General features: G+C 39.7%; 1 protein-coding gene and 1 long non-coding RNA gene across 5 annotated transcripts in view; one reads left to right on the top strand and one right to left on the bottom strand.

Moving 5' to 3' along the window:
* Nucleotides 1-8,959, top strand: part of MTX2 (metaxin 2) — a 42,202-nt gene extending 33,243 nt beyond the window's left edge. For all 4 annotated transcript variants that reach the window (XM_085322488.1, XM_085322497.1, XM_085322479.1 and 1 more), the window contains 7 exons: nucleotides 46-118; nucleotides 3,092-3,168; nucleotides 3,938-4,030; nucleotides 4,777-4,815; nucleotides 5,234-5,359; nucleotides 5,983-6,059; nucleotides 8,457-8,959. In XM_085322488.1, the coding sequence (XP_085178614.1) occupies nucleotides 58-118; nucleotides 3,092-3,168; nucleotides 3,938-4,030; nucleotides 4,777-4,815; nucleotides 5,234-5,359; nucleotides 5,983-6,059; nucleotides 8,457-8,667 (684 nt within the window). In that variant the 5' untranslated portion in view covers nucleotides 46-57 and the 3' untranslated portion in view covers nucleotides 8,668-8,959. The remainder of the gene's footprint in view (nucleotides 1-45; nucleotides 119-3,091; nucleotides 3,169-3,937; nucleotides 4,031-4,776; nucleotides 4,816-5,233; nucleotides 5,360-5,982; nucleotides 6,060-8,456) is intronic.
* The window catches only part of LOC146600560 (uncharacterized), a 64,079-nt gene continuing 56,371 nt past the window's right edge, over nucleotides 7,420-15,127 (bottom strand). The window contains exons 3-5 of the long non-coding RNA XR_014897958.1: nucleotides 9,968-10,037; nucleotides 9,371-9,530; nucleotides 7,420-7,584 (exon numbers count right to left, since the gene is read on the bottom strand). This is a non-coding gene — a long non-coding RNA (uncharacterized LOC146600560). The remainder of the gene's footprint in view (nucleotides 7,585-9,370; nucleotides 9,531-9,967; nucleotides 10,038-15,127) is intronic.

Genomic DNA, 15,127 nt, shown 5'->3' with positions numbered 1-15,127 from the left:
ACAGGTGTATTAATGGTTTTTTTTAATGCTACTCTTTGTTTCCAGGCCTTTTTGCAAATGTGCAATCTGCCAGTCCGTGTGGTCTGTAGGGCAAACGCAGAGTATATGTCCCCATCTGGTAAGTGTGGCCTTCATTTAGATTACTGTGTTGCACCTCCATTGCGATACCATGGCAACTGCGCCTTGTCTTGCTGATAACAGTCGGTCTGTGCTACCCTGTGTGTGTTGCCTTCCCCACCCCACCACCCCTGTGCAATTTCTGTTCTGTAAACAATTAAAACAGTCAACTGCAAAGTAACATCAGTACAATATGTAGCCAAGCCTGTGAAGGTGGCAGCTATATACAGTGTTCAGACAGTTCAGATGTCTGGTGGAAACCTTCTCTAAAATGCCTCAGAGTTGTGTCATAAAAGAGAAAGACATTTATTTCCAAAAATATCTTTATTCTGCATCCATTCCTGTTGACCAGTGAATGCCATGTTTTCCCATTGCTGGAGTGAAACAAAACAGGACAAAGAGTGTCTTTTGTTACCTTGTCTGGGGATGGTTGTTGGTGTGTAGGTACTTGAGAAAATGAAGGGTACATTGTCAGTATTAAGGGTGACAGGCACATTTAAGTCCTTCTCTGATCCATGAGATTGTCCTCAAAAAACCCAAACAAACAACCCACCAACATCTGTAAATTACATATTGGTAGTGTACAATGTTTGCAGTCTGCGGGGGGTGCTGGTTGCCTAAAAACTTACCCAAATAAATTTTTTGAATGCAGGGCACAAAATCCTTGCAATCCTTACCAAATTTTTGTGTTGGGACATATTTATTTGCCAGTTACCTGGCTCTGGCAGTAGTATGTAACATGGAGATGCCTGTCTTTATATATTTGCAGACTATATGAATTGTACCGCTGCTACTTTGTATTTCAGTCAAAGCATCTAGGATTACTCTATTCAAAAAAAAAACCCCAGTTGCTTGGCAGCAGTGAAAATCATAGCAAAATATGGAGATACATAAGTTATTCCTTAATGAATAAAGGTAGATTTGGAATGCTGAATCCATGCACAGAGGAGTTTTTTACATCTTAGGAACAAGACTTGTAATAGTTGCATTCTCTTTTTCCTCTGCAATCCACCTCCCATATTCATACTCAGTAGCATTTGATATTATAATATGGATCTGAACCCCTTTTATCTCTGCTGGCTGCAAAACACTGAGCAGAAGAGGGAAGCTTATACTGGTTCAGTTTTAAGTGTAGGTGAGAAAACAGATGTGAATCTCTCTGTCCTTATTTCTGGAATCCTCGTTAATTTTATTCACTTTCCCAATTTCCTTTCTTCGTAATGTTTTGGCTCTTTAATGATTCTCCATAGAAGGTTTATTTGCTCCCTTCTCCCTTCCCACCACTGCTGTGTCACAGCAGCACTAGGCAGAGATCTGCGTCTCAGTTGTCATAATGACAGAATCTTTTCCGAGGTAGTCAAAAGTGAAACACCAAAAGGTTGTCCTTCTGTGTGAAGTGCAGTCTGACTGAAACCATTGGATTCTGCAGCTCAGAAAGGCCTGCGTTTCCATCGTAATACACAGCGTACGGATTCAGATGAGGCTTTTGTTGGTATGGTGCACTTCATTTATTACCCTTATGCTGAGTAAGCCACTGAGAAGTGAATCTCAAGATAAAAACTGTGATTGAAACTGCAGTTAGAATGAACTCTGTTTGAACTAGACCTAACAGTAGGTTTTATGAGTTTTAGTGAAAAGAATGAATGTTTTTGCATTTGCTGAATGTAGTACTAATAACGCATTTGGAGTCAGGCAGGTATTGATCTTGCTCTTTGCATTCTCTATAGAGGGCAGAGTTTGCCCACAGAGGGATGGGAAAGTAACTGCGTGCTGTCCCCCTTGCACCAGGCAGGCTCCTTCCCTCTCTGTGGTCATGAGGGCTTCTTCAGTAATATAAAGCCTCCAGCTTTTGTCTCCATTTTATGGGCAATTGCAATGATGCAAATAATCACAGAAGATTTACTCTTAAGCTGGCAGGGTGCTTGGGGGTGGTATTTGTCAGCTGCAGCAGGTGCGAGATGCAGCAGGTGAATGATGTGGACTGGGTGACTCCTGCGTGCAGCCCTCGGCCTCACGAGTTCAGCACTGGGAGCGAGGAAAAAGGCAACTGCTGTCCTTCCTTGCGGCTCGCTGTGTGCAACAGGCCGCCTGCTGCTATCTCTGCCGGTCCTAAAGCTTCACCCCAATTCTGCATGAGAGAAAGAAGTTACCAAGCAGAAATACTTGGAAGCCTTCCTTTCCACAGCCCTGAGTTGTATCGGTGACACACTCGTTTTCAATTTCCTTTTGAGGACTGGCCATTTCTAGCCGTGCCCTGTGCTGGATGCTCAGGGCTCAGCTGCACAGACTGAACATTCGTCTTTGCTGATGTTAGGCTTTTAAGCCAGTTGCCTCCATGATGATGGAAATGCTTCCTTTCCTTGCCCTCTCTCCCTCCCTCCCACCCCAAGAGAGTGAAGGTATGGGTCTAACGTTGAAAATCTGTTCCTCACCACATCTTGAAAATGCCAGCTCACAGAGAATAAAGATGGAGGGCAACTACTAGGGGCCAGTTGGTCCATTGAGGGGGAATCTGAAGGAGAGAGAGTCAAGACTGGTCCTTGCTGACCGTGCACTTGTGCTTCTCGCTGCTTGCTGTGCTGGGCACAGTGCCACGTCTGCTGTCATCCTTTCGGCAGCCCTCTCCTCAGCAGCGCATTAGGAGGAGGGTGGGAATGTGCTATGCCATAAAACTAGCCAAGGGCTCTGTTTGCTTTCCTAGCATTTCCCAGCTATGCTTTGGAGAAATGCTGAATTAAGTCTTTCCAGCAAAGCAAGAGACATTATTAAAGTACAAATCGCTATAGTATTGTTATGATGCTGTTTTTAAAAATGTAAGCTTGGTAAGCTAAGTATTTAAGAACTTTACCGATGCTTATTGAAGAAAAAAATGCTTGGGTATACCTGCAATATTTACTTGTTTCAAAAACTGGAAATTATTTTTTTTTTTGCATGTATCAAATGCTCTTACTAAAATACATTTCTCATGTTACAGGCAAAGTGCCCTTTATTCATGTGGGAAATCAAGTAGTATCTGAACTTGGGCCCATAGTCCAGTTTGTAAAAGCCAAGGTAACAATACATTTTCTTCATAAATTACTGAATGGCAAGTTAATCATGCTTGGCACCTGTGCTAATTTAGTGTGCTCTTCTGGAATGTTACCTTTTTTAAAAAAACACTGTGTAGAAATCTAGTGCCCTTTTAAAAGAAAGATATGCTGGGAGTTGTTTTTGCTCAGATTCTGTCAATAAAGTCTGTACAGGATTTCTGCCTACTAGTTCCAGTTCCTGAGCCCCCCACCCTTTTTTTTTCTGCCCATGTGCCTTATCTTTGGGTCTCAGAAATAGAACTCTTAAATCCAGAGCTTACTGGTTTAAATCGTCAAGTGTCAGATGCTGTTTATGCTTGCTTGTGATTTCTTTTTTTTTTTTTTTGTGTGTGCAGTTTTAAAAACAATGTCTGTTTAGTGAGCAGTTGATAAAGCTTTATCACATGTAAACGTGTGTACTTTGTGACACAGAAATGCACTAACTGGAAAGCTGTGCATTAAACTGTGTTCATCTGTAACTGAAAATAGTTTACATTTCTTGCAATTAGCTAACTTATATTATGATGATTTCTGTTTAATACTAAAGGAAATTTTATATAAAAAAGTACTTATTTAATTTGCCGTTGTACTATATGAGAGCTCAAGATCTGAGCCAAAACTCATCGAAGCTCATTCAGTGGTCCCTGGGTTGGGCATTGCTGAATATTCCAATATCATCTCTTGCACGTATGTATGGTTTGTTTTTTGGGGGGTTTTTTGAGTTTTGTCTGTTTTTTCTTTTTCACCATTAGGGCCATTCTCTCAGTGATGGGTTGGATGAAGTCCAAAAAGCTGAGATGAAAGCCTACATGGAATTAGTCAATAATATGCTCTTGACAGCAGAGGTACGCAAAACAATAGTAGTTCCACACATTTGCATATGCGATTTTAGACAAAAAAAGCTCTAAGATTTTTTTTTTTTCTCATAGTGGAAGTACTGCATATTTTATGATTAGGTCTTCAACTTTTGAGGTAAAAGCAGGCAGAAGTAAATTTTCTTGACCCAGTGGGCTGCTTGCTGAAATAGGTTAATAGACAGAAGGCACACACAAAATTCCCCTTAGCTCTTTGAAATGTGTCATATAGCTATAAAAGTAGTCTGTTTCTGTGGATGGATGGATGGATGTGTCAGTGTTTCCTGGGATCCTACCCCATCCCATGGCTGTGCTGGGCAGCCCTGTTGTCAGCTTGCACAGTCCACGTGCTTGCGTGCCTGGTCCGCGCTTAGCTTACTGTGCGCTCCATATCTGTGGCCAGTTATGTGATGCGAGCTCAACAGAGAAACTGTGTTGGAAACACTTGCAAGCAGATGTGGCTCAGGAGCCACAGGCTGGCCACCAGTGTGCAGATTCTGCATGGCATGTAGGCAACAAGAGAGTGTCTTCAGTCTCAGCTTGGTCCTGGTGCGGGTTAAGTAAGAGCTGGCAACTGGGCTTTTGCTTTCAGTTTTAATTTCTTTTCTGCATTCAGAGGTCTAATAGAAGGAATTAAATGGAAACTTAATCTAATATAGAAAAGAAAATTCTAGTGAGAAATGATTGTCTATTTTCCTTTATTGGGAAGTTCTAGCAAGTGTTCTTTCTGTTCCTAGTTGTATCTCCAGTGGTGTGATGATGTTACAGTAGAGGAGGTGAGTGGTTCTGCAGCATTTATCTTAATTAAAATTTAATGAGAAAACACTTTTGCTCACAATTGCAAATCCCTACTCATAAATGAAACATTTAGGTTTATATGACTAATGATTCAGTCTTTTCACTTTAATTTTGCTTACATATACATTTTATGGAAGTTGTGTGTCATTACTGGAGGTAGCTGACTGCAAAATAGATGTTTTATATATATTTCTAAGGTAATAAACAGTCATGCTGCAAACTGCACATTCTGTGCAAATAATTACAGTATATCACACAACTCCCTTTTTCTTTTACAACTCCGTTTCTGACAAAGGTGTAACTTTGTCTGATACATGTTAACATTAGCTATTTTGTAAATAAATTACCTGGGTTTTTTGTTGTTATAAAAATGTAACTTTCTGTTTTTAAACAAAGATTACTCACCCGAGGTATGGCTCCCCTTACCCGTGGCCTCTTAACCGCATTTTGTCCTATCAGAAGCAATGGGAGATCAGGCGAAAGATGAAAGCCATTGGATGGGCTGGCAAGTCACTTGAACAGGTCAGTGTAAAAGGCAAAACTTACTTCTTTATGCTATTTTCTTTCTTTCTTTTTTTAAAACTTTAGAGAAGTAAAACTTTTATACAACAGGGGCTAGTAAAAAATATATTCTTAGTTATCTTAGTTATTTGCAGTCAGGTGTCCACCACCTTCAGCAACACGAAATTTTACATTTTATTCAGTCTGAGGGTGTGGGGAGAGAGATGTTTTCCCATACATTTCCCATGTATAGCTCCTGTTAGTTTTAGTTTAGGCCATGGTCCTGAAAAAGGATTAGAAGTTATGGCCACCACTTCCTGCATGGTGTTAAGAGGTGCCCTTTGCAGAATTGTGGCTTCCCCTCTGAGGTCTAAGAAAAATACAAAGCAGTTTTGTGGTAGAAGTAGGTACCTTTAAGCTCCATTATAAATATTAAGGAAAGCACTTCATCAGCATTGCTAAATGTCAAATGTATTAAGTACCTCTTAGCTATCTGCCTACTGTATAGGTCTGACTGTAACAGCTTTTGAACTGTTCTGTATTCTGTGTTTCTGCTGTTGGCACAAGTACAATACGGAGGTTATTTTCATAGTGTTGTTGTTTCCTGGCAATATAGATACTTTCTGTTTTGTGTGTTTTGATAGGTGCTTGAAGATGTAGATCAGTGTTGCCAGGCTCTCTCCCAGAGATTAGGAACACAACCATATTTCTTCAATAAGCAGTAAGTAATTCTTTATTGAAACGTTACATCCAAAAGCGTGATATACGTATACATGAAACACTCCTGTTTTACTGTAACGCTACCTGATTATTTAAGGAGACTCAAATATGTGACTGGAATGTAAATATAAATGTAATATACTACATAATTTATAAACTACAAAATCATAATATTTACAAATTTATATAATTTACAAATACAAAAAAAAGTGATCGTCAGTTTTATAAGGAAAGTTTCTGTAAGATACGTGGGTTTTTTTTTTCTCTTTTAGTTTTGTTTTATTTCATTTTGTTTTTGTAGAATGCACCATAGCTTACACAAGCAGCAAACTTATACTTTTACACAGTTAATTTCTTGTAAAAATGATACACCTAAAGCTTTGCTTGCATTTCTCAGGTAACATAACCCACTGGGTACAGGTCCGTAAACGCGCATCATGCAGTTCTAAGACAGCTTTTCTTGCCCTTGTTAACATCAGTGACAGCTCTGAATGAACTGAATTAGTGTGAGGACATCTGCACACTGTATGAACTGTAGGAGAATGATAGCTTTTATTCAACAAAGGACCAATTACAGAGTGAAAGCTAAGGTTCGCGTTATAAAGAAAAAAAATCTACCCTTCATGGGATGTCCTTTGCTTTCATCAGTGTGTTTGAATTGCAAAATGCTATTTTCCTTTTCCTACTTATAATTCAATATTAAAAAAAATATTATAGATTTAAACAACATCTGGGTTTGTATTACTTGCTGGGTTATATGTAATGCTGGTAGGTGTGGTGCGCTAAACTTCTTCAGAAASCTTGGGGTTTCTTATGTCCTTGCTTTGGTATCCTCTGTAGCCAGTGCTAGAGGTTGTGTGTGTTGGTCTGTAATAGGGGAGATAATACTGAAAATGACAAAACAGCTCATGCCTTTGTGCACGAAAGAGGGCTGAGAGACAATTAACCAAGAGCAAACTCAAACTTCTGAGAAGAGTTAGTTCTCCTGGGATGGCTCACCTCTATATCCGGCTGGAAGTCTTTGTCCAGGTCACCCATGCCTCAGGGTCTTAAAAGGAGGCGGAACCAGGAAATTATCAAATTTGCTGACAGTGTAGCTCACATCAGTACCTCTCGTCTTCTGCATATAGATCAGACTGGGAATTGCTGAAGTCTGGACTTCAGATAACTACAGTTGGACAGAGGAGTATCTTCAAAAGGCAGCACAGACTTGGTTACTTTTCTCTGTGTCTTTACCACTTATTTTATTCAAAGTTGAGGCTAGGTAGGTAGTATAAATTAAGTAGATATAGTATGCACCACAGAGTAACTTTGAATTGTACCTTATTAAATCATTATTAAACACAATGAACTATGTTCTAAATTTTCTGTGTTTATTTTTAAAGAAAAAAGGTTGAAGTTTTTGTTTTTAATTGTAAGCCAGGCTTCCTTGGTACATTTTCAGCCTTTGCCTTTGAACTGTCTGAAATATTACCAACAAAGTATGTTCTTAGTCCAGTGTTTTTCAGGCTGTGACCTCTGGGAGGCTGTAGGAGGTAAATAAGAAAAGTAGCCTGTTGCCAACAGATTTGAATTTGTTATACAAGGATACACATCTCCACTGGAGAATTCTTAGGGGCCCACAAATGGAAAGGCTAAAAACTTCTTAGAAAACCTTCCTGCTGTTTGCCTTTTATACTAGTGAAGTTATATTAATATATCTGAAAAAGTACTTATTGTTTGTCTACAGACTGCTTATATGCTAAGGTCTGACATTTCAGTACAGAAGGCTTATGCTTAAAATAAGGTAGGACTGAAAATATTCAATAAACTGTTCCTTTATGGAACAAAAATGAAATACTTGTTTTCTTCTGCTTAGTCCTTTTTCATAAAAGAGATGGTTCTAGCTGCTTTCATCATGGAGCTCATCTTCCCTAATGTGTAAATGATTCTTGAATGTTGATAAGCACAGGAAGGGACAGGAGGGTGCTTTATGCATTATTCTCCCCTCCTCTTTGGTTTTGCAAGATAGGGGTTGGGTTTACTGTTCACATCTGCAGGGGAACTGGGGACAGGAGGACATAATCCGGACTTGTAAGCATTTTCCCTTGCTACAGAACTCAGAGGCTGGAACACAGCTGATACTGGATCAGTAACTGTGCCACTCCCTAAGTGCTGTTTCCACATTTCTAAGCTACCAGAAATGACTTTTAAATAGATACTGTACTGAGAGTTAGCAGTATAATAATATACTGAATACAAAGTTTAATGTGTTTCTGTAAGTTCAGAGTGTTGCTTGAGTACTTCCTATTTCTTAGATTATGTGGCTTAGCTTTTTATCTAAAAGCTACTTAGAACAGCAGGGCTTTTCTTTATCAGGACTTGGCTTCCAAAATATCTATTTTTTTTTTCTTTACAGACCAACTGAATTGGATGCTCTGGTATTTGGACATCTGTTCACAATCCTTACTACTCAGCTAACCACTGATGAACTCTCTGAAAAAGTGAAAAACTACAGTAATCTCATAGCCTTTTGTAGACGAATAGAGCAGCAGTACTTTGAGGGTCATGATAAAGACAGCTCTTCAAGTGCTACATCCAGGTCTGCTAAGAGGTCCTTACTAAGATAAGCATGTTGTTTGGTCAGGATGGATCTTGTCTGAGAAGTGACTATTGTTTTTGTTGTTCAGTTAATTGGTTTTGAAAATTGAAAGATATGTTAGATTTTTGAAGCTGCCAATTCATTCTGGAGCAAGAAAAAGCTTTAAATGCAGTTGTTGTGTTGTAGAATACATTGTACACATCTAACCTGAAATGACTCTATGGGGCACTTCCATTTTAATAGCCTGTATGCCACTTAATCTTAAGTGACCTTGGAAAAATCCTGTATCTGTATTCAAAAATAAAATACTTTAAAAAGTTTTTCTTCCTAATTTTTATATTTATGTTATAAATAGATTCTGCTGATCCTCATAGCAAAAAGACAAAAGGAAAACAATTTGCATGAAATAGCAAAGTCATTTGACTACATAGTAAGACTAATCGTAGGAAAATACTTCCTCCTCCTCATGTCCCCCAGCTTTTCAAGTGCTTGCACTTCAAAACTTCATGTTTACAAAGGGACCAGTATTTATAAACTGGTGAGTGAAAATTAAGGCTGTAATTCTCTCTCTCTCTCTCTCTCTCTCTTGTTTCTTCCCCCTCCCACAATTCCTATGAGAGTAACACTTCAAGATTTTTTTTCATCTTTCCAGTGACTACTGCACTGGTGGAAGATGGGAAGTTGGCAGCTGAAAGTGAAGCCCTGTCACCACAAAGGCCAAGGTTACTTACGAGTTGAAGAACTGCAAGCTTCTCAATGATGTCCCTGAAAGATGTTCTTTATGGTAGAGAAGGTGTTCTTGTCCTCTGCTTAGACTGCTAGCAGGTGCCTCAGAAGTGATGTCTGAGGTGACATGGTCACAGGCACGAGTTAGAAGAGACCAACAGGATTCTGGTGACAGGACATTTAGAGAACAGCTACTTGGTAAACTTGTGAGAATTACTAAGCTGGGAATGAAAGGACTCATTAGAAAAATCATGTTTTCCTGCCTGAGACAAAATACATTCAGGAATTTGGTGATACAGATGTCCTGGAGCTGTGCAGCTCACAGCCAAGGCAGTTTTATTCAGACAGTTCTTGCTTTGTGTCAAACCAGCTGTTGGTTCTCATTATTTCTTAGTGTGTTCTGCCTCTGGTTTTATTTCTTGTTTTCCTTTAGTTTTTTAATTTACATGTTTTCTCCCAGCGACTTCCCAGTTTTCCTCCTCAGTTTGTCTTGCTCTTTGTCCAAGAGCTGGATTTGCTTTGTAAGCGTCTTTTCTACCTGTTCCCACCTACAGTACATTAACACTACTTCTGAACTTTGAAGTGCTTGCCGAGGTGCTTACCTTCGCAAAAGAGGTATTGAGGTATGAGTCTGTGGTTGGCATGCCTTGGTCCTTTTGCCTCCATCTTCTCCTGTGGTGCATATAAGCACAATAATACAGCAGTAAGCACAAAAATATCATTGTGGTACTCCACAAAATCCTGGCAATGCAAAACTTTGTAAGGGAGATTGCCTTTGCGTAGTGAAAGCCACTATCTAACTGGTATTTCTGTGAACCACTCTATAGCTCTGTGTTCCTCTCTATTCTGCTTTGTCGGTTGTATTTGACACTTTTCCAAAAGTGCTGAAAAAACTTTTAGGAGAGGAGGCAATATGTTGATGGCAAAAACACTTTTCCCCAAGCACATCTGGGAACCAGCTAAAGCAGTTTGATTAATTGGAACCATTTCATTTTGTTAATATGAAATACGTTCTTTCGATTGTCCTTCTTAGTGTCAAAATGCTTAAAGGCTTAAACTGGTTATGCAGTGGTCGTGAGATTTTTCGCTGCCATTTCCTGATCTCTCCAAAACTCAGCAGAAAGCATCTGTGTACCTTGGATTGGCAGGGTACCTCTTGACTCCTTGTGGCTCACAAAGGATCACTTACTGCTACTACTTATTCATACTGTTGCCAGCTCAACTGGAAAATTAATCCTGCTCTCCAGGATTAATACTGGAGTCTTAAACTGGCCGTAGTACCAATGCTTAGATGGTTCTCTTGGCCTTCTATCAAATCACTCTTGCTAAGAGAGGAAAGTTGTACTTTGTCCTCCATTTCAGTCTTAGAAAATTTCACAAGTGTGCATTTCATACCAATACCTTTTTCAAAATATAATTCCTATTTAGTGATAATTTCTGCCACCAAACAAGTGGTAGCTGAGAACCCAGATATCGCAAACTCTGTTCAGTAACATCTAACAAGCTTTTAACTTCAGAGGGAAAGGGAAAGAAGAGCACTGAGGAAGCTGTATGTCTCATCTAGAAAATATACTCAAGCGCTATGGAAGTGGTTTGGCAAAAAATACTCATCTGCTACAAACAAAGTTTGTGTAACTCTGTCTGAACTACTCAGCCTGCACTTACAGAGACAGGCAAATTACACAAAGTTTCCAATATTGAAGTGAGACGACATGCAGAGACTGAGATCTGGAAGCTAAATTAAATAGCTGAAAGTTTAACCACTCCTCTCCTTGCTCCTCGTGTGTGACTTTACAATTTGCTTACTAATTAAGTTATCAAAAAGAAAAACATTCTTTACTTCCTTAACTAAAAAGCATACTTACATGTATGGCATGTTTGCCACAGAGCTAGTTATACCTGAGACTGCACGTCATTCTAGTCAATGAAGTATTACAGTATGTATGCTTAGAACTGCAAGAAAAATCTCGGCTTTGTGACTAATGTCAAAAAATAGATATTAAAAATGTAGACAAAGGACATACTTTGTGCCTCATGAGTACAGGATACTTTCCAGACTTTTTCAAAGTTACATTGCTAACATGACTACAGAGCAGACTGATCTAAGCACTGAGGAACAAAGCTTCTAGACCACTCTGAAAAATTAGGAAGCCAGAATCTGGAGAAGGACGGACACCAATGCTGGAAGGTTGGACTGCTGCTACAATGCTGTGCATCAGTTTAAAGGAAAAAAAAAAAAAAAACAGCAATAAAATGTTGATTAAAGGATGGAAGAAAAAAAGTACCCAACAACCTTTATAGCAAGGGAGTTGTGCAAGTCAGTCAACATGCCTTATCCAAGGCAAAGTAAAGGGGGCTTTCTATTAGTCTGCATGTCCCACTCATCTAGTAGACCAAGGCTGTGAAAGTCTATGAGATACCTGGATATCTCTGCCTTTACACTTGGGTTTTCTGCTTCTTTAGAAGGTATGCCATGATCAAAGTATAATTGCTGGACTAGAGGCAGGAATCAGATCAGGAAGTCCTACAGACTGGCTCATGTAGGATGTCTGGGTGATAAGACTTATTTTCCTTTATAGCTTTTACAGCTTAAAAAATCCCAAGTTCCCAGAGGCTATTTTGGGTGAAGAAAGCAGACAGCTGGAACTTCTTAAGTTTCCCCAATTAAGACAAAAACTAGATTTCTAACAGAAAGAATGCCAGTAACAGCTGCACTGTGGCTTAGCATATATCCTCCAAATATACCCCACCAGGAACTGCAGGAGTAACTCAAGTAACGTTGCACCCAAATCCATGAAAACATACATAACTGAGTAAACACTTACTGATTCTTAATAATGTATACAATATTACCATGGTTATGTTTTCTCTTCCTTTTGGCTGCCTTTTTGTTTCATGAATTAATAGGTTCACATGGAGATGCACAAGTTTTGCTCAGTGCTAGTTAAAAAGTAGTGGATTCTCTTCTTGACTAATGGAGATAGAACAAACAGGAAAGTTTGCGAAAACAGAATGCTGCCTGCAGTGCTGAGGTGTGTTGGGGGTGCGTGATTGTTTCAGACTGAAACAAAGTTCAGTTTTTAGTAGCTTTTTTTTTGTTTATATTATGCTACTTTGGGCATGAAAAGTGGCGGTGTTATTGGACACTCAGAATTGTGTCCTGCGGGCAAAGGTTATTATTTAGTGCATTATAGCAAGAGAAGAGCTCACTACTGTCAGCTGTTCTGTTACTGCCTTAGATCTGCACAGCAAGGCCTTCTGCCTTGGCAGTATAGAAACCTTCATTAAGTGTTCGAACAACACACAGCATGGGCTGAGTTTTTTGCGTGAAGTGAGCACAGGCCTAGCTGAAAAACAAAAACTCAACTCTGAGCCTGAAATATCCTGTGGTTCTCCCAATGTATTATTGCTTCAGCTATAGTTTTTTGAGGGTCTCGTTTTTTTTAAAAGACCATTAAAGGGCACCAAATTTCCTTTATACCTTCTAACAAGCAAGAATAATTCTCCCAAGGAGGTAAACTAGCATTCAACCTGCTTAATTTAGCAGTGTCTCTGGATGTGGGGGTACTGCATATCCCATTTCACAGCACCCACAGCGGGGAAAATGGAGCAACAATTCTGCACCAGCAAGACAGCCATCAATTGCAAAGGGACCAGGATTTCAGCCACTGGCCCTACCGCATTGGATCTCTGTTTCCAGGTGAGAGCCTTTCCTGGGGCCCTAGTTTTACTGTCCCCCTATGAAGAGGGCTCTCCCTCCTGGGGAGCCTCTGAAGCCACATTTTGTGATGTGATGAAATTTTAAAAGGGACATTATGTACAGGAACTTTGGTGGTAGTAAGGCTTTTCCTAGGATCTAACAGAGTTCATTTATCAGATAGTAAAAATTACAGTATGGACTGGCATTAATGAGATATTCACCTGCTATTTTCTCTGCTTTTTTTTAAAAAAAAATATTCCCCCCCACCCATCCCCGAGGAAAAAACCCAAACAACCTGGCAATCTCCTGCTCTCAACCATACTTAAAGCTCGGTGTTGTGGAAAAAAAGAGCCTAGCGCAGCCCTCTGCATGGAGAATGCTGCTGAGCCACACTTAATGATGCCTCTTAGGATCAGCTGTGCTGCTAGCAAACGCTTCATTTCCTGTGGCTTGCTTTCTTTACAAGCCCAGTGCAGCTCCAATGGCTCTCACAACAATTATCACCCACTTGTTCTGCAGGTTTGAAGTTTTTTGCATTAGTCAGGTTGAGAAATTCATGGTATTAATCATGACTGAAGTTGTTATTTATCACCTGCTGGGTGAGAAATAATAATTTTGGCACTACTGGGGCAGCAGGCCAGAAGTACCAAATTAAGTAAAACATCTAAACACTAGCAAGGATCATTTCTCTGATTAATGAATTGTTACAAAGAAAAAGTGCTACTCGTTATCTGATCTTAGGATAAAAGTGGGAGTTGGAAGTAAAAAGCATTAGCAGAGTCAGGCTATGCTGTGATGTAGTTTGAAACTTTCCTGGCCGATTTCTCTTCTGTCAGTCACTAACTGTTAACATGCAGTCATCTGCCTCAGAGGTTTGTAATGCTTGGCTCACGCCCCCATCATCATCATTTTTTAAAAGTAGCATTTGGCAGGGAACTCAACATCCATTGTGTAATTGCCTCAAAGAAACATTCAAACCACTTTAACCTTCAAGGGCTTGTTGAGGCTGGAAATTTTTGCCATAGGAACAGTTACCAGCCTGGCAAAACACCATTGTGTGAAGGCAATCATAGGGCTTCAGGAAACAAAGCGAGCGACACCAACAGAAGTATGCTTATACCCAGGCAACTGTATCCATACGGGATAAAAATAAGTAAGTAAACGGTAGCCACCTAACCAACATTCTTATGCATGTAAATATAGAAGGGATTGGCCCGCACAGAAGTGGTTACATTAAAAGGAGGGCTGTATCTGCCATTATAGCTCTAAACCACCATGTCATGGTGACATACCACAGCTTCCCCCTGYAAGACCACTGCAGGGAGCCGAGGACCTGGCTCTGCAGCATTTCCCACAGGAACTGCATTTTCTGGGTTCATAAGTGAGATGTAAAAATTGACTCTCAGCATTAAGTATGGTTGAGGAGATTGTCCCAGGAGAGAAGCACCACCACTGAAAGCAAACGTTAACTTTGTCTTCAATTTTGCTTATTGAGGTTTGCAAGAAAAAAAAAAGTGTGTGTGTGTGTGTGTGTGTGTGCACATACATACATATATACACACAGAGAGAGAAAGAGCGAGTGTTTTAGCACCAAATTCGTTTGCTGAAAAGACAACACAGGCTTTTTGTATAGAGAGCATCAAGGGTTCTCATCTATTGCTGCAGACTTTAAACTCAGTATTAGGTAAGGTGAAGAACTTCCAGCTGTGCACACAGACTGGCTACCTCGCTAACCTCTGTGGTCAATGGTAGAGGCTGACTTGAAATCMGGAGCTGACATGAAATCATGCCTCTCTTATTTGGCTTAATGCTGAAAGTCTTCCAGTTTCTCAATAAAGATGTTTTTGTAAGTAAGTCTTCACATAAATGCTCTCTAGTCCAGACTTTTTACCTAGAAGTTTAACTAAATTTAAAAGGAAACTGAAGGATCTCAAGAACATGGGATATGATGGTCATTCTCCCTGCAAGTACTGCTCAAACCATTAGTCTTCTGGGGTTTGAGACTTCAGTAGGATTTGAAACAAGAATGAAAAGGATAATCATTCACAGAAAATAAGAGTAA

The sequence above is a fragment of the Rhea americana genome, unplaced genomic scaffold, assembly GCF_003343005.1.
Source record: "Rhea americana isolate MKP2758 unplaced genomic scaffold, rheAme1 scaffold_12, whole genome shotgun sequence".
Taxonomy (NCBI): domain Eukaryota; kingdom Metazoa; phylum Chordata; class Aves; order Rheiformes; family Rheidae; genus Rhea; species Rhea americana.
This window is presented reverse-complemented; position numbering and strand designations above follow the sequence as displayed.